Below are 25,322 nucleotides of genomic sequence, written 5' to 3' on the forward strand. Positions count from 1 at the left end.
TCCGTTATTGATGTTTCTAGGAGTTAGTAGATCATCAGTACTAAATATGCATGAGTTTTAGTTAAAAGAGATTTGTCTTTTTTTGTTGTTTGTTTGTCTGTATGTTTGTTTTAAAGCTTGGAAAGATATTTCTTACTGTGTATTGTAGATTTTGGATTACTGGTCTCCAAGCAAGAAACTTCTTGGTGACATTAACTTCTTAAAGGATTTGAAGGAGTATGACAAGGACAATATTCCAGTAAGCCTTCTGTCTAATTTTTCAGTGATTTTTACTATGTAGATACTTTCTTGCAAGGGGAAAAAAAAAAAAAAAAAAAAGGAGAAAGAGGAAAAAAAAAAAAAAGAATTGTATCAGAGGCCCCATTTATCCCAAGTTAATCAACTTCTGTTATGACCAAGGATCTTTACAAGGTGACTGGGTGTCTCCACAGTAGTATGGTCATGGTAAGGGAGTCCAGCTTCCTCAGGGCGAGCCTCGGCGGTGGCATTTCAGAAGGTTTTACAATTCTCTTTCAGAATTTCTGAGGCTTCTATTCCGCCTGTCTTCTACTTGAATGAAATGTCCTTCTGTGCACAAATGTTTCTAACTTTGCAATTTATAATTTATCTCATCAAAAGTTAAAAAGAAAACATAGAAATTTGTATCAGAGTGAATTGTCCTGTCCTGTGTCCAAAAATGGCCATAAGCAGGTGCCTTGGAGGGAGCAGAACCATAGAATCGTTTTGGTTGGAAGAGACCCTCAAGATCATCGAGTCCAACCGTGTGATTCATGGTGTTTGCCCCGTTCAGTGGGAAATGAACATGTTTTGGCCTTTATAAAACTGGTCCCCAAAAGTAGGCACAAGCAATGTTATTAATTTAGAATTTTGCCTTACATTGGTAGAAATAAATTTCTATAATGATCCCAAGCAGTGGTGTCTTCCGAAAAGATAGCAAATAATGAAATTAGCATGTTGTGCACAAGCGACAGAATAGATTAGGGCTTCTATGTGACTGTAATGCTCTTAGCACTTAGGTGACTGCCACATGGCAGACACACCAACTGCATGGTTATAAAGGATGAGGATTGGATTAGGATGAAAACAGGAAAAGATCACAAAGTGTGACAGAAAAATCAAAATAAACAAATGAGCAGTGGTTTCTGGCAGAATTAATAAAGTAGTTCTTTCCTATTTCATTGTGTAGAGAAACAGCAATCATACAATATCATTAAGTGTCAGCCACAAGCTTTTGATGTGCTATAATGCTTTTGTTATCCAGGCAGCTATCATGCAGAAGATTCGGGGTGAATACTTGAATAATCCTGAGTTTGATCCGCAAAAGGTGGCTAAAGCTTCCTCGGCAGCAGAGGGCTTGTGTAAATGGATTACAGCGATGGAGGTGTACGACAGGGTCGCAAAGGTGTGTTTGGTTTTGATCCTAGTTCCTCAGTGCTATGAGATCTTCCCTTTCCTTTGCTGCGTGTATTCACCCTAAGCATTGTATTAAATAATAAAGTTACAAAAATGCGCTTTAAGCATTTGTGTATTGGTTATAATTGAATAGGTGGTTGCACCCAAAAAAGAACGTTTGAAAGAGGCACAGCAGTCCTTAGCAGAGACACTGGAGATCTTGAATCAGAAGAGAGAAGTACTCGCAGCGCTTGAAAGCAGTTTGGCTGCTTTGGAACAAACCTTCATTGAGAAAACTGAAGAAAAGGCTCGTTTAGAATTGCAGGTTGTTCTGTGTGGTAAAAAACTAGAACGAGCAGAGAAGTTGATTGGAGGCCTTGGTGGAGAGAAATCCAGGTCAGGTTAAAGTTCAAATGGCAGATGTAACAGCCCTTGTAGAAGTAGAATTTGAACTTGAATTCTCTGAGCTGTTAACACTGTATCTGTCTGGGGGCTGTACTGCTGAGGACTGTAACAGTCTGGGCCCTTGAAAGGTTCCTGATTGTTTGTAATGTAAAAATATGGGCAGGAACATTGGGAGAATTGTAGAGAAAGTCTTCAAAACGAGAATAAAATACATAAACAGTGTCCTTATTTTCAACCTGAAGATAAACAACAGTAAAAAAGATTGATTTTTATCATCAATACCATTAATGTGGAGGTTTCAGCACCATTTTTTTCTGTATTTTCTGCTTGTCATAGATGGAATGATGCTGCAAATGATCTTCAAGACACATATGATAATTTGACAGGAGATGTTCTGATATCAGCTGGTGTGATAGCATATCTGGGAGCTTTCACTGCGGGATTTCGACAAGAGTGTACCAAAGATTGGAGCAAACTGTGCAAGGTTAGAAGATTGTCTTAGATTTAAATGTGTTTGCTTCTTTTGACTACTGCAAAAGGCCTCAAAAATTACTTGTGGTTTATTTAATATTTGCCTAGTAAAGCTCATTAAGATCAATGGGATAAATTCTGCTGATCCAGTATTCTGTAAATTTGAATTTATTTACGTCAGTGGATTTACTTTAGACTTAAAGTTGCATATCAGAAACTTGAGCACATCATTTCCTTTGTAAGGCTTGATTATTAACAAAATCTCAGAATTTATTCTTTTTGCCTCTAAATGAAAGAATTAACTTTAATATGCAATTATGTATAATGTGAAAAAATATATATAATAACTTACACTGGCACATATTTATATGTTAATTAAATGTTGATTATGCTGTTTGCAAAGGGACAGTTCCAACATACTTAGTACACTAACACCCTGAGTCATAAAACAAGTGATGGGAAGTCACTGACTGTGACATTAAAAAGTAACAAATCAGCATTGGATTCTGTATTGCCTTAGTGGAAGAAATAGTAGTGAGATGATTTCCAACTCTGTGTGTGTTTCTTAAGGTGGTGCGTTCTCAAAACTTCATGTAACAAAAAACCCCCCACATTTAGAATGTACAAAAAACCAGACAAATCCTATTATACAAAATTCAGAGAGAGAATAAATATTCAGTGGGGAAATATAGTTAGCTATTGAAACTATGATTTTATTTTTCCCAGAATTTTTACTTATATTTGACCTATTTCAAACTCTTAAAAAAAATGCACATTGTCACTTTGGATTGAAGTGGCATTTAATAAAAGACATAGAGAAACACAGAATAAAGATAACTGGGTTTTTATTTTCTTTTTTCTTTTTTTTCCCCAGGAGAAAAAAATCCCTTGTTCTGAGACTTTCTCTTTGAGTACGACTCTTGGCGACCCAATAAAAATAAGAGCCTGGAATATTGCTGGTTTGCCAACTGACATGTTTTCTATAGACAATGGGGTCATTGTTGACAATTCAAGACGTTGGTAGGTGACAAAAAGTTTTAATTTTCAAATCCAAACAAGTTGGGGGTTTTTTGTTTGTGTGTGTGTTGTTTTTTTTTTTTTTTAAAGCTAACTAAATGTTTAGAGACAAAAAAAAAATTGAAAAACTCCTGCAAGCCTTGAGAAAACTGTCGTGTATGTTCTAGGCCATTAATGATTGATCCTCAAAGTCAAGCAAATAAATGGATCAAGAATTTTGAGAAGGAAAACCAGCTGAGGGTTATCAAGGTCAGTGACACAGATTATATGAGAACCCTGGAGAACTGCATTCAGTTTGGAACTCCTCTTCTGCTAGAGAACGTTGGAGAGGAACTCGACCCATCACTTGAACCTCTTCTACTTAAACAGACTTTTAAACAAGGTACAGCAAAATTAATTTTGAACATTAATGTTCATTTTATAGTTGTTTGTACTGTCTAAGGGTTTTTTAATTACTTTCTGGTACCGCTGCCTCTGGTGAGAGGAAGGTGACTTCACGACAGCCTGAAGCTTTTACTTCTTTAATAAGTATTATTCGTACATCATGTGGTAGTGGCTTTATGTGAAAACCTTCATCCTGTCACTATAGGAGACTAGATGAAGACACTGATTCTGCAAAGGGAGGTTTCTCAATGAAATTACGTTTTGCTTGGTTATTTTCATATGTTTTAGTCTAATACTAACATTTACTCAACTTTGCAACAATCAAGAAAAGTTGTCAAGTTATTTTACTTTTAAGGCACAATTTTCATGTTTATCTCTGAAACTTGTTAAGTAGCTATGAATTTGGTTTTCAACTTTTCTTTCTTTTCCTCTCGGAAAAAGACAGAAAAATGCAGACAAACACAAATATGTTTTCCTTGCTTCTTATATATAGCTTATCTTTTCTGGTTTTTATGTACATACATACATACCAAAAAAAAAGCACTTAACCCCTTTTTTTTTTTTCAGTTTCCTGTTTCAGACAGGTCATTCAAGCAAAGAGTAGTCTGTAAGAATGTCATATTTGAGAATAATTCCACAGCCGTCTGTTACCATGTCCAGTATTGTATATGCAGATGTGTGGAAGTAATTGAATTGACTCACTTTCATCTGCTAAGAGTAAAACATGACCTCACTGAAGCCTGTGAGGATTTTTCAGAGTATGAGACTGATTTATTTCTTTATTTTTACTTTTCAGGAAATTTGTCATTGACAAGGAATTGTTTAATCCCCAAAGTAATTTTTTTTCTGTAAGTAACTGAAGTAGATAATGATTTTTGTAACATTTTTCACCTTTACTTTAGGAGGCGTGGAGTGTATCAAGCTTGGTGAGAGCGTTATTGAGTATTCCAGAGATTTCAAGTTTTTTATTACCACAAAACTGAGAAATCCACATTATATGCCTGAAATTGCTACAAAAGTTTCTTTACTCAATTTTATGATAACACCAGAGGGACTTGAAGACCAATTGCTTGGTATTGTTGTGGCAAAAGAGAGGTAAGTCTCTCCATGGCAAATAGCCAGGTAATTTATTATGGTGTAATTCCAAGGAAATGAGAGGTGACTTTATTGTAAAGCAAAATGAATGTTACATGGTGTAAATGTTGCTCAGCAAAAGCTTAAAAAAAAAGATTGTTTTTCTAGTTGTCATATCTAAAAATTTTGTTAGGAAAAGACGAATTGTCATGTTTACTGTGGGGTAAGTGTCCACAAGTTCAAAAGTTACTTAAAACAGCAGATGTGAAATCATTGTTCAGACAGCAGAGATATAATAAAGGAAAACTAGAATGCTCTGACATGCAAAAAGACCAAGACGTTAAAGTTTAGATCATCATTTCCAAACACTGAAGTTATGCAAAGAAATCTTTGCTCAGAGTTATAAACTTCTGCTGAACAGTAACAACCTGTTTAAACTGAAGAGAATATTCACAAGTATTTATTGTAGTCAGAGGGGGAGTCGTCATCATGGGCATCCTTTCCAGTCAGTGGAAGATGAACATTGGCTGGTTTTGTTGTGTTTTTTTAAATTAGACCAGAATTAGAAGAGCAAAGAAATGCTCTCATCCTTCAATTTGCAGAGAATAAAAAGCAACTAAAAGAAACTGAGAGAAAAATTCTAGAAACCTTACAGTCCTCTGAAGTGAATATTCTGGAAGATGAGTCTGCTGTTGATATCTTGGATTCTGCTAAATTAATGGCTAATGAGGTCACAAAAAAACAGCAGGTAAGGAGCGTGTATGGATGTTTTCCTTAACAATACATAGAAATTAAAAGTTAAAATTTGCAGCTAGCAGAAAGATGGCACATTAGATGCAAAGCACAGGAGGAAATTCTGTGCTTGTGAAATGTGAAGATAAATAAAACTGGATCCGTTCTCTAATCTTCACTGATGGTTTCCTCAGTCTTTAATTAAAAATATTTTAAGGAATATGCATCTATCTATAAGACTGAGTGAAAAGTAAAAAATTCTGGAGTTAAGTTAGGAAGGAACTATTTTTTTTAAATGACAAAAATATTCAGTGAGACAATAACCTGGGTGACTGATATAGGTATACAAGCCCAGATATTTTTGTTATACCCAATGCATAAAATACCAACTGAATTCAATGAGAGCTAAATAACATTGATAAGGGAATAAACATTTTTGGTCTTTTTATATTACTGTAGGCTTAACAGAAATCCAATACTAGTATTTTCTTTAAGCTGATGTTGGCCTTCCTGCTATTTGCTGATGCTTATCAAATGTAATCTCAGACTGTCTGACACTCAAAATTGAAAAACCTTTTTATATTCAAAGTACTTCTTTGTATAAAGCTGACTTACAGTAAAATAGCTAGAGCTTAAATACATAACCAGTCTGAAATTACCCGTATTTTTGAATATTGTAGGGATAAAGATTGATACTTTTGATACTAGATGATGCATCGAAACTGTGCTTCCTTTGTTTCGACTATTGCATCCTGTAGTATCAAGTAAATAGATCAGGCAGTGCTGTGTTAAGGGCAAATACTTGTTTTACCTATTGGATTTATCACCTACTGTGATTGTGCATTTTGGAACAGTAAAGTTGCCTCACTCTGGCATTACAAAGTGCTATATGGAAGTATTTTAATAATGAGTAATATTTTTGTACAAAAGAGAATATTGAAAGCTTTTCTTTGTCAACTACTATTGATATTTAGATTGCAGAGAAAACGGAACTTAAAATAGCTGAATCTCGAGAAGGTTATCGCCCTATCGCAAAGCATTCCTCGGTGCTGTTCTTCAGTATTGCGGACCTGGCGAACATTGATCCCATGTACCAGTACTCCCTCAGCTGGTTTGTCAACCTCTTCATCACCTCCATTCAGGAGAGGTAAATACAGGCTTTCTGGTGTCAAGTCAGGTGTTTTCATTCTCCTCTTGTGAACAGTTCCCTCTAGTTTGAAACCATATACATCTTATTCCTCGTTACATGCAGGTTTTTAAAACAAAATATGATTTATTAATAAAGCGAATGCTCTTTTTAACTTATGTTGGTGCAAACAATGAACTGTAAACATGTGCTCTATTTAAGTATTTTTAAGAATGTGACTTACAGAAAGGGTGAAGTCTGATTCTGAACTGGGGTCCGTTATGCACACTGTGCATTATGAACACCACCTAACTGGCAAATTCATTTCAGCTCATTACTTTGCTTGGGACTTCTTTTAAAAGAGCTGTAAAACATTGAGTATAATTGAAATTTGGGCGAGATGGGCATCTAAATCCCTTGTGGAGCCTGTGGGCCACATAGAATTCTTCTTCAACCCTAAATAGATTTAGATTTCTTAACGGATTTGCCTACTTTATTCAATTTGGAGTTTCAGTTTCTTCTTTTCTTTTTAGTAACAAATCCAAAATGTTGGAGAAGCGACTTCGATATCTAAGAGACCACTTTACGTACAATTTGTATTGCAATGTGTGTCGGTCACTATTTGAAAAGGACAAGCTGCTCTTCTCGTTTTTGCTGTGTTGTAATCTCCTCATGTAAGCTCATTTCTGTGAAGTCTCTTAATAACAGAAGCTGATGATTTTCTTATAGTAGAAAAAGGTATTGATAAGATAACATATTCTTGTGCATATTGATTGTATAGCCTTCAGAGTGAGATCATGAATGGTTAGGAGTTTTCTAATACTGATAATATTTACAATTGAAAGAGTATGTGAGCGCATGTATCACTGCTATGTGTGGCCTTTGGACAAGCTATGAAAAGGACGTTACCGTGTTTCTGAAATCAGTGGCTTTGCTTTTCATTTTCTCTCTTCTTTCTCTTCTATTCTTTTGCATATATCATGAGATCTCAGTTGCAATCTTTTCCAGAAAGGAAAGCTAAGTTCAAAATTGCACGAGCACAACTATAAAGTACATACTTATGTAATTACAATGTGTACACATCTGTATATGGGCCATTCTTCCTGGGCCAATTGGTAAGGCTACTGTATTCTCAGAACCCATTATTTTCTTTAAAACCTTTAAAAATCAGGAATAATTGCACTTTTTAAAAAACAAATAAGCTGGTATATACCATTTACCTTTTCAGACCCTTACTGTAGTCTTAATCTGTAATTTTTATCAAACAGTTTTTTAACTATATAGAATACTGAGATCTGATCTCTACTGTTACTGCAGTAGAAGCACTACTTAATGGCAGTGAAGTGTAGTTAATTTACAATAACACTTTATATTATGTAAAATTGTGTCTTAATAACTGAGTACTATGCATCTTTGGCTTTTGTTTTGTTTGGTGTTGTTTGTTTGTTTTAAATATAGGGCTAAAAATGAAATAGAGCATCAAGAGTTTATGTTCTTCCTGACTGGGGGTGTGGGTCTCAAAACTCAGTACAAGAATCCAGATCCATCTTGGCTACCAGATAAGAGCTGGGATGAATTATGTCGTGCAAGTGAAATGCCAGCTTTGAAAGAACTGAGGTATAGTAAAGTGTTAATTGTTTTTCACCAATTATGTGTAACATGCTGAGAGAAATATTTCATATATATTTTCCAAACCATGACAAAATGCCATGACTGTAAAGCCAGCCCCTTTTTTCATCACCAGATTTGCTCCACTTACTTAAGTCAAACATTCAGTTGGCTAATTATAATATTATTTAGTTAAATTATTTTCCTAAATTGTTTGAGTCATTCCCTAAAGAAACTTTTTTTAATATCTCCACAGTAAAGAACCAGTGTTTCAAGGGGATCAGTGGAGGCCAAAAGAAGCATATTTGGCAAAATTCCACTGCACTGCTTAGAGATGGATTTTTTCGGTAAAATCTAATCTTCTGAAATCAGGAAAATTTCACCCTAGATTTAACCCTAAATTCTGGAGCCAACATGGCTGTACAAGTCTTGTATAGAAATAGCTGATAGAGCCTGAATATTTGGAGGGTTTGGATCTGACCGCAGAAGCACTGTTCTGTTAGAAGAAATTGTTTGGGGCTGTTCGTGTTTCTCCTCCTCTGGAGTTTTAGTAGCAAAGTGGACGATCCAGCCTTTAAATAGTCGGAGAGCTGTCCCATTACAGAGGTCGTACTCTGCGTGTTGCATGAAGGAAAATATTTTTTTTTCCTTGGTTGAATTTCCTGATAATTTTCTTCAGTTAAAGAGTGGAGTTTTCCTGAAACATGAGAAGCAGAAAATTCACCCAGACCTGTGAAGGTCCGAGCAGTGCTGGCTGCAGGAACAGGCAGAACCTGTTGTCAACTCTGAACCTTTCAGGTGGAGGTTTGTACCTCTGCAGCAGCGTGGTGGGAAAAGATTCTCTTTTTTTCACTCGTCAGCATGGAGAAGCTCAACTGTAGGATTATTGGCTGAAATAGATGTGGAGTGGGGTGTATGACAATACAATGTAATTGGCTTTTGATAAACATTAAAGGACTCTAGGTATTTACAGTAATTGTAAATACTTTTTTTTCTCTAGGAGAAACATTTCTGAAAATATAGGTGAATGGCAAAAACTTTATGACAGCAAAGAGCCACAAAGCTTTCCATTACCAGAAGAATTTAATAATACATTACATGAATTACAAAAGATGATAATTCTTCGGTGCTTAAGACCAGACAAGGTAAAATGATCTGTTATCAAGTGTTTGTAGACTGTTGCATGGCTTGTAGCATGGTTTGCACTGGTTATTAAAATAACTAATCTGTTCTTCATTATATATTATTAAGAATATAAACACTATTCTTATTTTTCAATTGAGCAAAACAAACACCACAAGCATCAGCTGAGATCTTTTGCCTGATGTGATTTGATGCATCTTTCAGAGTACACTCATTGCTCTAGTTTTCTTAGAAGTGCTTGTTCATGTTCAGTCTGTTTGCTGGTGCACCGAATATACTTGAGAGCAGGATTTATTACATTAGCCAGAACAAATACTGGGTATCTGGTACCATGTGCTTCCAGACAAGGCATTCCGAGGCAAACTGATCGAATGTGTTGATTTGAACAGCCAAGGTGAACTCTTAACACATTCTGCATTTGGGGTGTGTAGCAAATGGTATTGTATGTACTTTAGGAACGAAGTTAGGATTTAAAGTACATATTGCAATTGCTCCTTAGGATTAATTAAAAATAATTACATTAATATTTACTAAGGGGAGTGTGCTGGTCCTCCACATCAGGTAAAGCCTGAGCTTAAGTCTTACTGGGAAAAAAAAAAAAAAAAATCAGAGTTGTCTGTAGGTCAGGAATTTAGCTAATATACGGTACATAAAAGATGCTGTCAAATATGCAGTTATGTTTAATTTATGCTAACGGTTTGTATTTACATTTTTTACCAGATTGGTCCAGCTATAACAACATTTGTAACTGATAAACTGGGGAAGAAATTTGTAGAGCCACCACCTTTTGATCTGACAAAAAGTTACCTAGATTCGCGTTCTACAGTCCCTTTGATATTTGTGCTTTCTCCAGGAGCAGATCCCATGTCTAGTAAGTGTACACAGAAAGAGAAAACAAAAGTGTGGTACAGCTTTTCAGTTAGGGACCTGAATTTCCCTTTCAGTACACAATGAGGATTATTTTGCACTTTGTGCAAGCAGATTTGAGTGCATCATGTCACACTGGCAAATTCTGTGCTCCCTAAAAATGGGAATGGTATTGTAAACTGAATGAATTTTGTACTCTGCGTCACAGCTATACCATCTTTTGTATATACATTTTATCAAAATAGTAATAAACTACTTTTTTTTTTTCCTGACACAACTCCTTTTTAATGAAGAAACACTAAAATTGTATGCTTTCTGTTCAAGGTCTCTTGAAATTTGCAAATGACAAAGAGATGGTTGGAGATAAGTTTGAGTCCATCTCGTTAGGTCAAGGACAAGGACCTATAGCTACAAAAATGATTGAAAAAGCAATGGAAGAAGGAACCTGGGTTTGTTTACAAAACTGTCATTTAGCTGTCTCCTGGATGCCGATGCTGGAGAAAATATGTGAAGAGTTTAGCAACGAAAAATGTCATCCAGACTTCAGGCTTTGGCTGACTAGTTACCCTTCACCAAAGGTACCTGCGCTGCCAAACGTTCTGTATTTGGGGAAAGGAAGAGGTGATGACACTTTTAGGAAATACTCATGCCCCTGAATGAGCTGATAATACAGAACTTCTCTGAAATACAACAAGGCTGTTGAAGAGATAATTTAACCAAGAAAGGACATTTAAAAAAATAATTATAAATCTAATAATATCAAGCTTCCTTTGTAATATTTTGATATTGTGATGTGTGCTATTTTGTGTACTAGTGAATGGAACTGCACTTTGCCAGCATATATAATTAAGTTGGTTTGCCGTCACAGAGATTTTGTTTCATGTAAATTAAAAAATTTCTTTATAAGGTATTGAATACCAAGAAAATATTGTAAAATATACATTTGTTGTTTTACAGCAAGGTCTTACTTTCTTGATGGGTTTTAGTTGTTTTTTTTTAAGCTGTTGGTGTTTCAAATCTAAGTTCTTACAGATAATTCTTTAGATAACAAACACAGAGTAATAATATATTTTATAACAATATAGCATCTACTCCATACTTTCTGAATGCAGCTTGGCTATTTTGTTATTTCTAGTTTCCAGTAACCATTCTGCAGAATGGAGTGAAGATGACAAATGAGCCTCCTACTGGTCTCCGATTAAACCTGCTTCAGTCCTATCTTTCTGATCCTATTTCTGATCCTGAATTCTTCTCTGGCTGCCCTGAAAAAGAGCTGGTAATGTACCTGTCTCTTGACAGGTTTTTTGTTTGTTTCTTTGTTTTTAATCCACAGTGATACTGATTTCTGTCCAGTGACTATTATAAGCTAAAATTTTTACTATGGTTGTGAGTTTTGCAATGATAAAGATGATTAGTTGAAAACCACTCTGCCAGGTAATTTCACATGGCAATATTTACAATGGTTTCTGAGACTTTTTTAAGTTTCATAGATGTTACACACACATGTTACACAATGTACATGAACTGAGTGTTCATGAACAGGCAATACCTATCATTATTGAGATGATGAGCACTGAGATCTTCTCTGGCTTCCGGGACCAGTACTATAGTACCCGTATGTCCTGCTGCTGAGTGATGAACGGCTCAGCTCATCATCGCCTGTGCAGGAAGAGAAAAAACACTGGGGTTACTCAGAGATACCAATATACATATGGATCAGTGGGTGCATCTAAGGACTTACATTAAACAATGCATCTGTATGTTATGTTTGTCTAATGAGCCTTAAGAATAAATGTCTGGTGCTGTTTGAATTCTTATGGAGTCAGCTTCCCTTTGCATGGAAGAAGAGAAAAAACTTGTGTACTGGTACGTGAGAAAATTATTACAGCTAAATGTGCTTGTATATCTGACAACTATGTGCGTGTTTGTTCCCCAGTCAGATAACCACAACACGCCTAATTGTTCCATGTATTTGTACCCTAATCAAATGCTGTGTCCTCTATATAAATTACAGACTAGCATGAACATATAGGCTCATTAATAATACTTGTTTGTTTTGTTTTTCTCAAAGGTATGGGAGAAACTACTCTTTGGCGTTTGTTTTTTCCATGCTCTTGTTCAGGAGAGAAGAAAATTTGGGCCCCTTGGTTGGAATATACCCTATGGATTTAATGAGTCGGACTTGCGAATCAGTATCAGGCAGCTGCAGGTAAAATCATCTCTTGCTACATTTAACCCCAACCTTGCGAAGTGTAGGAATGAGCTGATAGAAAGGAGCATAGAGTTTCATCAAATGTTCATAGATTTTCATTACTTCAGCTACAAAGACAAGGAAAGTCAGTCGTATTATAAATGTTTTCAAAATTACAAATGAAATAAAATTTAAAATTGTTCTTTGTGAGATTTAGCTTCAAACAGATGTGTGGAATATAATGAGGAAATATGAATACAGTAAGAGTTATATTTTTGTGGTTAGTAGGAACATATACTGTTAAACAGAGCCTCAGACTATTCTTCTTCCCTAAAATGAAATGCTGAATGCTGCTTGATCTTGAGTCTTCTTCAGTCTCTGTGTAGAAAAACCAGGAGACCTCAAACCGTGAATTACAGAAGTTGAGGCTGAACAGTTGGAAAATTTATCAAGAAGTTAATGAAAGAGATCAAAGGGTTCTGAAGATCGGATGAAAAGTCATGTGAAATGCACATCTCTTTATGACACAGAGAAGTGTCTACCGAGAAAGTTTAGACTGGAAAAACTATCCAGTTATAAATAATTCAAGGATGACTTACTAATTTGGATATTTATAAGAGGCTTTTGCTACTAACTTCTCTTAATTTTAAACAGTAATTTTACCTGAAAAAAAAAATATTTCAGAACTTGAATTTCCAACAATTAGGGAGAAAAGTCCATGAACTACAGTTTCGCATGCACTATAGCTTCCAGCCCTTTAGTCTGTAGGTCACACTGCTGTCCTGCAGATATTTTAAGTGTCTAGAATTACTCATGTCTTCTGTTTCAGTTATTCATAAACGAATATAGCCAAGTTCCTTTTGAAGCAGTATCTTACCTGACTGGTGAGTGCAACTACGGAGGTCGAGTTACAGACGACTGGGACAGGCGTTTACTGCTGACAATGCTGGATGACTTCTATAATCCAGATATAATTGAAAATCCTCGTTACATTTTTTCTCCCAGTGGCAACTATTATGCTCCACCAAAAGGCACATATGAGGACTACATTGAGTTTATTAAGGTAAAAAGCAGCAACAAGATTTTTAACTGTTATAATGCTGATGCGCTAAAAAGCAATCCTTAAAGGCTTTTCTGTGTTAAAAGGGTGGGTTTTGCGGCCCATTAAACTGTGCTTGGCTCCTCGCCTCACATCCCTGATCCTTTGATCCTGGCCATGATCTAGAATGTTTCTGAGAGGGTGAGGGAATCAGTAAGTAGACAGGAGGACACAGCACAGACAATTGAAAATTCCTTGGAAATGCCTTTCTGTGAGGTGCTGGCTCTAGCACCAGTAATACTGTCTGCAAATAGCTACCATTGAGGTCCATACCCATCTTCGGTTGAAGTCAGTGCTGGTTTTTCACCCGAGTTCCTAAAGAAGACTCGGCTCTAACTGCCAGCATGCTGCTTTATCTCATGCACGTGTTCATTGTTCATTTTGTCTTAGGGTCTTCCCTTTACTCAGCAACCAGAGATATTTGGTTTGCATGAAAATGTGGATATTTCAAAAGATCTTCAGCAAACTAAGATCATCTTTGAATCTTTGCTTTTAACACAAGGAGGAGGCGCTCAGGGAACTTCTGGGGGTGGTGACAACACTCTGTATGACATTGCAGATGATATTCTCAGCAAGGTATTGTATTATACCAATTACTCCAATTTGTCCTTTTACAAAGCAGAAATTCTTTAACTAGAATCTTCAGTGTCAAATTGATTTCCTGTTGAAGGAAATCCTCCTGGGAGGAATTTAGTGTGATATGAAAGTAATAAATAGGTAGGAGACAGGAGACAGAGAGAGAAACTGGAGCAAACCCAGCTTGGAAGAACAGTCGATTCATTCATGTGAACTAGTTTAAAATTAATAAAATTTAATTGTGTTTATAACTTTTCCTGGTATGAAAAAATCGAGGTTGTTTTTAAAAGATAAACATCACTTTAAAAAGCCCAATTTTTTAAGTAAATACTGTATTGATAAGATACTCTTCAGAAAGTTTAATGATATTTATTACTCTGCCGTTTTTCACATCTGCATACTTTTAATATAATACCAATGCATAATGAGATATGGAATGATTTCCAAATATGTTATCATTTACAGCTTCCAAATGATTTTGACATTGAAAGTAGCCTAAGTAAATATCCTGTGAGGTATGAAGAAAGTATGAACACTGTGTTGGTGCAAGAAATGGAAAGATTTAACAAGTAAGAGTGTTATATTTTATTAAATGTATCCGAAATAATTCCATGTGCAGAAAAAGCTTTCCTGGGAATCATATGTTGTAAACCCTATATTGTATGAAATTTTATTTATTTATTTTGTTCCCTTCTAATTGTCTGCAGTGATACTTGCAGTCCAAGCACCATTACTCCTTGTGGAAAGTCAGAATGTCAGATAGATATTAGGAAAAATGATCTTTTTTTCCAGTGAGCATGTCTTGTTTTACAAATCAAAACATGTGGAAATTTTCTTTTATTTTTTAATTTCTAGTTTAATCCGAACAATTCGTATTACACTAATTAACCTGAAGAAAGCCATTAAAGGACTGGTGGTTATGGATGCTGAACTGGAGGCTGTGTGTGGCAGTCTGCTGGTTGGAAAAGTTCCTGAGAAGTGGGCAAAACGTTCATACCCAAGTCTAAAACCATTGGGGAGCTATATTCTAGATTTTCTACAAAGGCTGAAATTTTTACAGGTAATGTACAAGAGGCAGTAGTACCAATTATTTAATCTACTACTTCATGCCATTTGTCCTTTACATTAAAAGAATATTGGGAAAGGAGTGATAGATTTCATGTAGATTTTCTGAGTACAGTTTGTAGAAAATGGTCAAGCAATATGGGATTTGTCTTTTTCTGATTATTGAATATGTCATTTTCCTCTTTCCAGGATTGGTATGAATTAGGGAAGCCCATGGTTTTTTGGCTGTCCGGATTCTATTTTACTCAAGCTTTCTTAACTGGAGCAATGCAAAACTATGCCAGAAAGCACAGGATCCCTATCGACCTTCTGGGATATGAATTTCAGGTAAAGATCAGTTATATTATTCTCACTTTGGATTGATCTTCTGAAAATTGGCTATTGGCATAGTATCTCAAAAAGCAAACAGCTGTGAAAGTTCAATAACATGGAATACTTCTTTCTTGTAGGTTATTCCTCAGGATACTGCTGACAGTGCACCAGAAGATGGTGTTTATATCCACGGGTTATTTTTAGACGGTGCTCGCTGGGACAGGACCAAGTCAGTAACAAAGTGGTTTACTATGGTTCTGGAAAGCTCTCTTAGGTGCTCAAACAAGATTTGTTTAAATATTTTAAGTGATAATTTTCATATTATTGAAATAACACACCAAATGAAATACCCTTTCATGTACAGAAAATGAGGAAGAAAAATAAAGACCCCACACACGTGCGCGCACACACACAAAACGAAACAAACAAAAAGCCCAAACAACAACAACCAAACAGAATGCCCAACATCAGGCAAACAACTACCAAAATACACCAAAACTCTCTTTGGCTTAACACCAAGCCACCAATAATGTCTTTGTTACTTTCTCTCACTAGGGGAATTTTAGCTGAGCAGCATCCCAAAGTGCTCTTTGACGCGATGCCAATCATTTGGATAAAACCAAGTGAGTATCATTTCTATGAAGTGTGAGCTATTCAACAAGAAATTGCAACAGTAAATTCCTTTTTTACAGAAGATCAGTGCTTCCACCCTACCAGAGTACCCAAATGTGCACAGAATTCATGTGCATCTGACCTAGGACTCTTTCATCAAATATTGGGCAGCTGCCTTGACTCAGTCTCATCTCATCTGAGCAACAGGCCTGTCCCGCTCCCCATAGATGTTTGTAATTATGGATTAGACTCTTAAGGGCTCATGCATAAACTATGCTTAGATATGTAACTGTTCAGATTTTTAGTGTGTTTTTGAATGATTGCGAAGCTGGTAGAAGCACAGAAAGGCATCCAGATCTGAAAACAAATTGTAGTTGAACTGGTTGGGTTTAAAACCAAAACTAACCACACAAGAAAACACAACACAAGCCAGCTAATTCCATTGTGTTACTCACAAAGCAATTTTGGTTTTTATTTAGCTTTAAGGATGTTACTCTAAGTACTTAATATTTGTACATAGGTTATGTTTCCATCAATAGATTTGCTGAATGTAATACGTTATTCTGGGGTTTTTTTGAAGCTCGAAAATCGGACATAAAGAAATCTAATGCATATATTTGCCCACTCTACAAGACAAGTGAGCGCAAAGGAGTCTTATCTACCACTGGACATTCTACTAACTTCGTCATTGCTCTGACGCTCGACACGGATAAGCCCGTCCAGCACTGGATCAAGCGAGGGGTTGCGCTGCTCTGCCAGCTGGATGACTGACTTGGGACAACTCACACACGAACTCCACACCATCCTGTTCTTTTTGTTGGTTTACAGAGCAAATGGAACGTACTTTGTTTTTTATATTAAAAGAGGGCATGCAAATATTTTCTGACCCTTAACATTTTGTCTTAAATAAGAACATATTAGTGTTAGCATTTTTACAAACTATACAAGATGCAGCAAGGATTTTAGCCTTTGGTAATAATATTAATGTGTAAACATCGATTTTATGCATTAGTTTAATCTTACAAAATATATCTTGATAGAACATGTCTGCACTTTGAGAGAAACGTTACAGTTAATGGACTTGTAGCATTAAGAGTACTGAAACGTGAATGGAAAGTTAGTAGGTAAGTTTTGGGATTTCCATCTGGATTTATATATATAGTGTATGTTCTGTCATAGCAACAATGAAGAATGCAGTATGAGAGGAATCATTCACTATCTATTGTGGGTACTTCTGATGTCTTCCTTCTTCGGCACATTTGTCTTTTCAGGATTTAATTCAGATATTCTGCTTTCTGTAAGGTTTGGGTTTTTTGAAAAGAGTTTCTGTGAAGAATAAATCCTAAAATCTCCCTTGTGACCACCTGCCACAAAGTGTTACCTGTTTCCCTGTTGCTCCAGAGTGGCAGTCCAGTTTCAGTTCCTTCACTGATTCTGCACTTTCTGCCCTCCCTCCAAAAAACCCCCCCAAACCCGAACACACACGACGGAAGCGTTCTCCCTAGATCTCCTCTATTAAAGAACTGTTTCCAGCTTGCATTCAGACACAGCCACCATCATTGCTTTCTAAGGATCCCTCTGTAAAATACAGTAGGATTAAATGAAGCACCTGACAGTCCATCCCAGCTTCCCTGTTAGAACCAGGCTCCTGGACCCCTCCTTTCCCTGCTGCTCTGTGTTACACCGCCGTGGGGCTGGCTTGCTGAAACTGCTTTTCCCTTTAAAGACTCTACGTGTTTATCTTCTGTTTGTTCTTCTATTCATATGTGAAGTGTGATTAAGCATTCTTAAACACATAGTAATTTTTAATAGAGTTCTTGCTTCATTTGTTTATGTTTACTTTTATTTGGTTTAATCTTATTCATTTAAACAATGTCCTAACAGTATCTTCAGTTTACTCTCAGGAAAGCACTAAAGAATTTTCTTTCCAAAATGTAATAGTTACTACTGAAAGTTCTCAATCCAAAAGCTTTTAACAAGAGTATTTTTACAAAGAAACTTGGCTTTTAATTCCTTCTTTTGCTGACACCATTTGTCAGGCCAGATTATAACCATAACTAACTTGTATGAAAGAAACATGGAGAAAGTCCCAGAGTATCTTATGATCGGGTATTTATAGTGAGCTATTAATGGACGTAGGCGCTACTGAGATCATTTTCAATCCTGAAAATATCAGTTTCAATTTAATAATCACTTCTTCAAAGTGTGAGGTCTTCCCTCTTTCAGAAGGTGAGGAAAACAGTGTATTTTCTCAATTCATAGGAAATTTGGTATTTTTTTTTTTTTTAAATAGTCTAGATTTAAAATTTTTGTGTACTCATTGTACTATAGGTATAATTGAATACTACCGGTTATTTGTCTGCATGTTAATATATTTGTGGGTTTTGCTACATGTACAGTTACAGACAAGGCCTTGCAATCACACGTTGGGTGGATCAGGTAACACGTTAGGTGGTCCAGGTTTGCTGTGAGTTGCTGCTGCTCAACTTTAGGTTGTTTCTAGAATTACTGCAAACTTTTAAGTGACATGCTGACAACTTCTTTCATTTTTCTGTGCTCGTTCATTTTGCTAATTTGTTTATTTGCTTTGAGTTTTCCTTACTCATTTTATTTTACTTTGCTCTGTATTTTTGGTTATTCTTTTCAGGGCAACTCTCTTGAAAGATAAAAGTGGAAGTTTTAATAAGGTAAAACAGACGAGAGGTTTGAGCCTAACAGAACGCCTGTGAGTTTAATCTGTAATAGCATGCAGCTGAATATACAAAATAATAGCATGGCTGCTTATGCATATAACACTGTGCATCTACACACATTATACTATTTAATGGTTGAATTGATTGTTAATATTTTTTATGATTGCTTCTTAAATTTTAACATTTAGATTTAACAAGTAGTGTCAATAGAATTTATTCCTATGCTCCATTGTTTGTATTACAATCTTAAAAGGGTAAAATATTTTTAATTGACCCCTTTCAATTTGGCTTTTTTTTTTTTTTTTAAATTTAATAAACTGCATTGTGGTTAGACCAGTGTTTTTATTTCTGCCTATATTTGGATATATGTGTTGCAGTATTTTATATATATCCCTTACCAGTATTAGAAAGAAGTGGGCATGCATTGATGGGGAATGCAGAATTGTAAGTTTGTGTTCTACATGGCTGTAGGTTATGTACATGAAGTACTGAACTTGGTTTTTTTCTCAAGCGTAGAGTCTTATATTGTTTCAGTTGGAAGGCTGATGCACATAATGGCACAAATCTACATACAAGATATGGCCCTAACAATATGTTTGCTGAAACAGTTTGAACAAAAGCTATTATTAAAAAATATCATGTCCTTCACTTGCCCTTCACCACCAAGGCCCTCTGTGAATACACTGACACAACATCCCAGTCTTATTGTGCATCTGGTTTCCTGCTAAGGAAACATCAGAGCACAATTGTGATGGTATTTGAGTGTCCAAAAGACTTAACAGTGAATCTGAAAACTAAGTTTTACTTATTTTTGCTGCTTTCTAATAAGTAATGCCAGAACAAGTAGCTGTTCTGTATGTTTGGTGTGTGAACAAGAGACAAAAACTAGCACATGGTGGAATAGAAAACCTTTACTCCCTTCTAAATAGAATAACTCTGTGCAGCACAAACTTAAATACTCGAGAGAAAACTGGAGCTTGAGATAGAGAAGTTCCGATTCATTTCTTTTAAGCTATGTTTCATCTATCTTGATACTTAAACACTGGTTGCTATTTTTGTTACTCCAGATTTAACCTGAAGATTTGACATCTGCTTCCAACCAAAAGCAGCGTTTCCCTACAAAAAGTGATCTCAGTTGTGCTGCTTTGCCATGTATAATTCTACATATATGCTTGATGAACGTTCTGATGATGAAATCCCCACCCAACGAGCTATTGAGGAGAGCTTACAAGATGGGCAGAAAATTGAAACAAGTGGCAGTGCAACAGAGGATGGAGGGTAAGAAGTTATTACTTCCATTTTGAGCATTTTCTTGGCATTATTATAAGCATGTAGTAACCTTATTTTCCTTCGTGACACCATATGTTGTATTGCTCTGACCTCGTCTCATGGATACTGGAAACCACTCGCATGTTCTGAGTTCTCCCTTAAAAGTTATACCCGTTTCCTTGAAAATATGGAATGTATGAAACTTTCAGGTGACGGTTTACATCAATATCTAAATGAGTACGAGGGTTTATGAAGAAGTTAAGTATGTGCTGTAAAAGTATATGGTACCAGTCCATCATTTTCATATTTAATTCTTGGCATGTGTGTGAAAAATCCAATGTTTATAGTGGCATGGCAAGACCGACAAAAACTGTGTTTTAATGTGTTAAACCCTGACAAAACTTTACGTAGCTTACAGAAATCTAACGTGTAGTCTAGGCTTGGGTATTTAAATTAAGGTATAATTGTATCCTGAACTTCACATTAATTTTTACTTCTCGCTTAATTTTTGTTCTGTTTCTGCAGTTTCCAGTACGTTGCCAGTAAAGAGCGTGGAAAGATAATGGCAGCAATTCGGACAGGTAGTACAAATACTCTGCACTAAGCCGGCATCCCCGCAGGATCTGTGGGGTGTTGCACTATTAATGGGATAAAAACCATGAGCAGAAACCAGGCCTCTGCTTAAATGGGCTTTCCAGCCAAGAAAGTTTTGCTATTTCTTGATGAGAAATAAAATTGGAAACATAATAATCTGTGTTGGTTAAAGTTCCAGTAAGATTGTTAGTAAAACCAGGAATAACGAAATACATCTCATCCCTGTTAAATCGGCTTCATTTTACTGTTGCCAACCTACATATTTTTCCTACAGTTTCACTAGGACACCTGTTTACTTTATACATTAAACTTCCATGCACTATTGCTCATAAGAGAGGATTGTATTTGAAATATTGAAGTCATTAATTTTAAGTAAGTTTTTCAATGTATAATTCAAAATGCTTTGTGAGTTGATGTCAATCATTGATTGTTCCATTCCCATAAACCACCCTCTGAGAAAAAATTGCCTGATATATTTTTTTATGATGAGTAATGGGAGATGTGTCTGTCTTAAAACATCCCAGGCCAAGAAGAGGCCTTGACAAAGCTGGTGGGGCACAGCTCTGCTTTTGAAGAAGCCGATGCGCAGGGCTGGCTTCCCCTGCATGAAGCCGCAGCACAGCCAAATAAGAACATCCTCGAAATAACTCTGAAAGGTACGGAGTCCTTCTGGTTTTCCATGAAAAACTTCTGCAAAGTTGGGTCTGATGAATTGTCCAGCTTCAAATGCGTTCTGCTTTTCTGTATCTCAGCCTCCTGCGCCAGTACCTGGGAGCAGACCACGCTGAAAGGGGAAACACCTCTCCTGGTGGCAGTAAGAAATTGCTGTGTAGACAATGTCCGCCTTCTCCTGCTCAGTGGCTGCAACCCCAACGTTAAGAATGAAGAGGGAGACTCTCCTTTGTTTATAGGTGAATGCCTTATTTAGGGGTGGAGTGGTGAGGGAATGAAGTGAGATTATAAATTCTCGGTTCAATTCTCTTTGAATTTTTTTAATTGAAGGAGGAGGTTACATACCTCATATCACTCTCAGTGTGAATGCCATTTTAATTTAATGGTCATTCTTGATTTGTAAAGAACCAGTCCTAATATTTTGCCAAGATGTTTTTCAAAAATGTTCATTTCATTTGCTTCACCTGATTTGGGCTATGATGCTACTGTTCTTACGGAGTCCCAGCCTCACTGTTCTACCCCGTGCAGCCTTGAAGATCAAAGAGACAAGGAGGGAAGGGTGTTGCCTGTTTATTCCATTCACTGGAGCCAAAGCAAATTACTCTTTTAAGATCCTTACTGACTTAACAGACCATGCTTATTAAGCTAAGGCGGCTTATGACACAGTCATTTTGAACTTTGTTTCATGTTATGTTAACTGCTCATGAAGATGAAGTAGAGCTCTCTGAGCTCCTGAGCGCACCAAGTCCCCACGTATCATTTCCACGCGAGGAAAGCTGCATGCTGTTGCGTGACCAAACGCAACAAAGGATTACAGAGCAAAAAAGAGATCACTATAAAATTATTCGTTTGTATAGTTAGCATTATCCTGGCAACAAAGAACAGACTTATTGATAAGTGAAACCTTTCAGTGCAGTGTGACATTTCTGAGTGTGGAAATAGCGCTGCCAGGAACAGCTCGAGCTCTCCTGGGCTGCCACAGAACAGGAGCCGTAGCACCTGGAATAGTGCTGAACAAAATTCTGATATTTCCCTCACTGTCTTGCAGCAATTAGACGTGATTCGTATCAGATTGCCTCCTTGTTGATCAATTCTGGCGCCAAAGTGAACTGGCGGTGTGTCCACGAGAGGACTGCTCTGCACGAGGCCGCCAGGCTGGGCAGGAAGGATCTGGTGAAGCTGCTGCTCCGTTCCGGAGCTGACCCGGATCCTCGCAGCGGCTACGGGCTCACGCCTCTGGCACTGGCTGCGCAGATCGGACACACGGAAATTATGGAGCTCTTATTGCAAAGAGGTGAGACTTTGTCATGTAGGATGTTATAGGGGGTCTATCTTGCCAGTGTTACAAGTATCTGATTGATGGTGTGAAGAAGGCAGAGACAGATTCTTCTCAGTGGTGCCCAGGAACAGGACAAGGGACAACGGGCACCAACTGAAACCCCAGCGAATTCTGTCTTACTGGGTGACTCTGTTCAAAGCAATTTGGACCTCCTTGTTCCCAGGATCAAGGATCCAACATGAAGGTTTATACCCATAGTGGTTTTATTTGGTAAAGAATAGTATCCACAGTACAGTGTCACTGGAGAGTTGGAGATCTTAATCACTGCTGGCTATTTACAGTGACTCCTGTGAAAATCCTTGATGTTTTTTTCCAGGTGCGGATGTTCTTAACCAGGCAAGGGATTGTGCTTCTGTGCTGTTCGAAGCAGCAGGAGGAGGAAATCCAGATTCCCTGAGTCTCTTACTAGAATATGGGGCTGATGCCAATGTACCAAAGCACTCGGGTCATTTGCCAATCCACAGAGCTGCATATAGAGGACACTTTCTGTGAGTTCGTATTTTTTAAAATCAAGTAATGCTGTCACCAGAAATATTAATTTTGCTAATTCTACTTTCTTCAAAGCAGGCAGCAAATCTGTAGTTTTGTAGAAGGAATTCTTTTTGACTGTGTAAATATGAGTTTTCCACGTCTGAAGGTAAGAGACCAGCCAGAATAAAATCTTCGTAATTTTAGGATGAACAAAGTAGTTCCTGTAGCATTTTCCCACTTGTCAGAAATAGTAGCACTGTCCAGTCTGGTGTTTGAGGCTCTTGGGATGTCCTCACTCTCTCTGGGTACGTCTCAGCTCGACCTCGTCACAGGAAGGCAAACGTACTCAATGAACAGACGCAGGGGTTAAGGGTTATCCTTGGTTTGAAGACAGGAAGGTCACTGGAAGGTATTTATGCTAAGGTCACAACCAATAACTAAGAAACAAGTCTTCAATGCTAGGAACGTTGCATTGTGGTTAAGAATCTGAGAATTCTTAATTCCTGTGTTCACATTTTTTATATATTAATTAAATTATATTTACATTTAAATGCATTGTATATATTATGTATTACATGTATTAATATTATAATACAGTATATTCCATTAATTCCCTAATTCCTGTAGGTTAAGCAATTACACTGTGTTCCTGACATTCAGGAAAAGCTTTTATTAAGAAGGAATCGTTATTCCTCTAGCAAGGAATGGGGTCATTCATGAAAAATAGTATAACAGAATAGTATTTTATGTGTAGTAGGTGTAAAGTCAGTATCCATTGCTGGCTGACAATTTAATCGTTAGCAATTAAAATCAATGCAGAGGTGGAGCATGCCATGGTACTGATTTGGGAGATTAAGACAATTGTAGAGAGTCATGATGGATTCTGAAGCCCAGCAACACAGAGAAATTCAGAGACTGATCTAGGTGAACCACTATGTCTAAGATTCTGAGCTGCTTCTTTTTTTAATTCTTTAGAGCCCTAAAAAATTTAGTTCCAGTTACTGATTTTGATGCCATTAAAGAAAGCGGGATAAGTCCAGTTCACTCAGCAGCAGCAGGAGCACATCCTCAGTGCCTTGAGTTTCTCCTCAAATCTGGGTTTGATGCCAATTTTATGCTGGATCAAAGAGTTCGCAAAGGCTACGATGACCACCGCAAATCGGCCTTGTACTTCGCGGTGTCCAACGGGGACATCTGCTCGGCACAGTTGCTGCTGGATGCCGGAGCCCTGCCGAACCAGGATCCCATCAACTGCCTCCAAATAGCCTTGAGAATGGGCAACTATGAGTTAATGAATCTCCTGCTCCGACACGGCGCTAACGTCAATTACTTCTGCCGAGTGAATACAACACATTTCCCGTCAGCTCTGCAGTACGCGCTGAAAGATGAAGTCATGCTGAGGATGCTGATGAACTACGGGTACGATGTGCACCGCTGCTTCGACTGCCCGCGCGGAAACAGTTCACATTCCCAGTACGTGACTGACGGCTGGACTTCTACTGTCATCAAAGATACAATGGTAACTATATCGAATGGCCTCATATGGTGCTTTACCGCCAGTATCCTTCCTAAAACTAAATGAAAATGGACTTAATGCAGTGTCAGAAAAGGAAGTTTTGAAACTGTAAGACAGTTTACACATAAAGTAGGAATAGACAAGGCTTTAAAAAGAAATAGATGTTGCCACAAGGCCTGGTTCATGACAGCAGATGATCATAAACAATATTTTTTAATTGTGAAAATGTAGATAATGATATGCTAATGATCAGTACAGAATTGGCTCTCAGGGCAGTCTTGTCCCTGCTGCGGAAGCTGGGATTTGCAGGTTGGGTTGTCCTGTACCGTAACACCCATCCTGGCTGCTTGTGTGATAACAAACCTGGACCCAAATAACAAGGTTCCTTGTGTTCTGTAGTTTTTTACGTCCACTTGAACCCAATAAACCCAACTTTAACCTGAAGACCAGGGCGTGTGGCATGTACCGGGCTGGCGGGTCCCCCTGGTCAGCAGAACGCAAGGCTGAATTCCACTCAGGGAGAGGTAACACTTCTTAAAAAGCACTTAGTTACCAAATACACTGCTACTTCAATTCATTTTTGGGTCTAGTACAAAATAACTCTATCTCAGATTTTCAGATTCTTCTAGTGAGGCTTAACGCAAACTGCGACAACCCCCGGAGGTCCCCTGACCGCCAGAACGCTCGTTCTTCC

The 25,322-nt window shown here is 37.2% G+C and overlaps 2 protein-coding genes across 5 annotated transcripts in view; both read left to right on the forward strand.

Moving 5' to 3' along the window:
- Positions 1–16,867, forward strand: part of DNAH12 (dynein axonemal heavy chain 12) — a 59,953-nt gene extending 43,086 nt beyond the window's left edge. The window contains exons 51-74 of the mRNA XM_065642957.1: positions 149–238; positions 1,262–1,402; positions 1,547–1,788; positions 2,134–2,281; positions 3,143–3,288; positions 3,453–3,667; positions 4,572–4,764; positions 5,299–5,491; positions 6,450–6,622; positions 7,135–7,275; positions 8,060–8,218; positions 9,210–9,354; positions 10,073–10,223; positions 10,544–10,797; positions 11,355–11,495; positions 12,291–12,428; positions 13,240–13,473; positions 13,900–14,085; positions 14,551–14,654; positions 14,941–15,145; positions 15,340–15,477; positions 15,600–15,691; positions 16,018–16,085; positions 16,655–16,867. Of these exons, the coding sequence (XP_065499029.1) occupies positions 149–238; positions 1,262–1,402; positions 1,547–1,788; positions 2,134–2,281; positions 3,143–3,288; positions 3,453–3,667; positions 4,572–4,764; positions 5,299–5,491; positions 6,450–6,622; positions 7,135–7,275; positions 8,060–8,218; positions 9,210–9,354; positions 10,073–10,223; positions 10,544–10,797; positions 11,355–11,495; positions 12,291–12,428; positions 13,240–13,473; positions 13,900–14,085; positions 14,551–14,654; positions 14,941–15,145; positions 15,340–15,477; positions 15,600–15,691; positions 16,018–16,085; positions 16,655–16,845 (3,888 nt within the window). The 3' untranslated portion in view covers positions 16,846–16,867. The remainder of the gene's footprint in view (positions 1–148; positions 239–1,261; positions 1,403–1,546; positions 1,789–2,133; positions 2,282–3,142; positions 3,289–3,452; positions 3,668–4,571; positions 4,765–5,298; positions 5,492–6,449; positions 6,623–7,134; positions 7,276–8,059; positions 8,219–9,209; positions 9,355–10,072; positions 10,224–10,543; positions 10,798–11,354; positions 11,496–12,290; positions 12,429–13,239; positions 13,474–13,899; positions 14,086–14,550; positions 14,655–14,940; positions 15,146–15,339; positions 15,478–15,599; positions 15,692–16,017; positions 16,086–16,654) is intronic.
- A 1,397-nt stretch (positions 16,868–18,264) lies between these two features.
- The window catches only part of ASB14 (ankyrin repeat and SOCS box containing 14), a 31,279-nt gene continuing 24,221 nt past the window's right edge, over positions 18,265–25,322 (forward strand). For 3 of the 4 annotated variants that reach the window (XR_010606831.1, XR_010606830.1, XR_010606832.1), the window contains exons 1-9: positions 18,265–18,303; positions 18,722–18,761; positions 19,835–20,045; positions 20,562–20,617; positions 21,155–21,286; positions 21,383–21,541; positions 22,351–22,596; positions 22,958–23,129; positions 24,088–24,631. Coding sequence is in view for 1 of the 4 variants with exons in the window: in XM_065642862.1 (XP_065498934.1) it covers positions 19,918–20,045; positions 20,562–20,617; positions 21,155–21,286; positions 21,383–21,541; positions 22,351–22,596; positions 22,958–23,129; positions 24,088–24,631 (1,437 nt within the window). In the remaining 3 variants the exon portion in view is untranslated. Of the gene's footprint in view, positions 18,304–18,721; positions 18,800–19,834; positions 20,046–20,561; positions 20,618–21,154; positions 21,287–21,382; positions 21,542–22,350; positions 22,597–22,957; positions 23,130–24,087; positions 24,632–25,322 lie in introns of those variants that run through there. The other variant, XM_065642862.1, reaches the window with a different exon arrangement.

Source organism: Caloenas nicobarica, chromosome 11 (assembly GCF_036013445.1).
Source record: "Caloenas nicobarica isolate bCalNic1 chromosome 11, bCalNic1.hap1, whole genome shotgun sequence".
Lineage (NCBI taxonomy): Eukaryota > Metazoa > Chordata > Aves > Columbiformes > Columbidae > Caloenas > Caloenas nicobarica.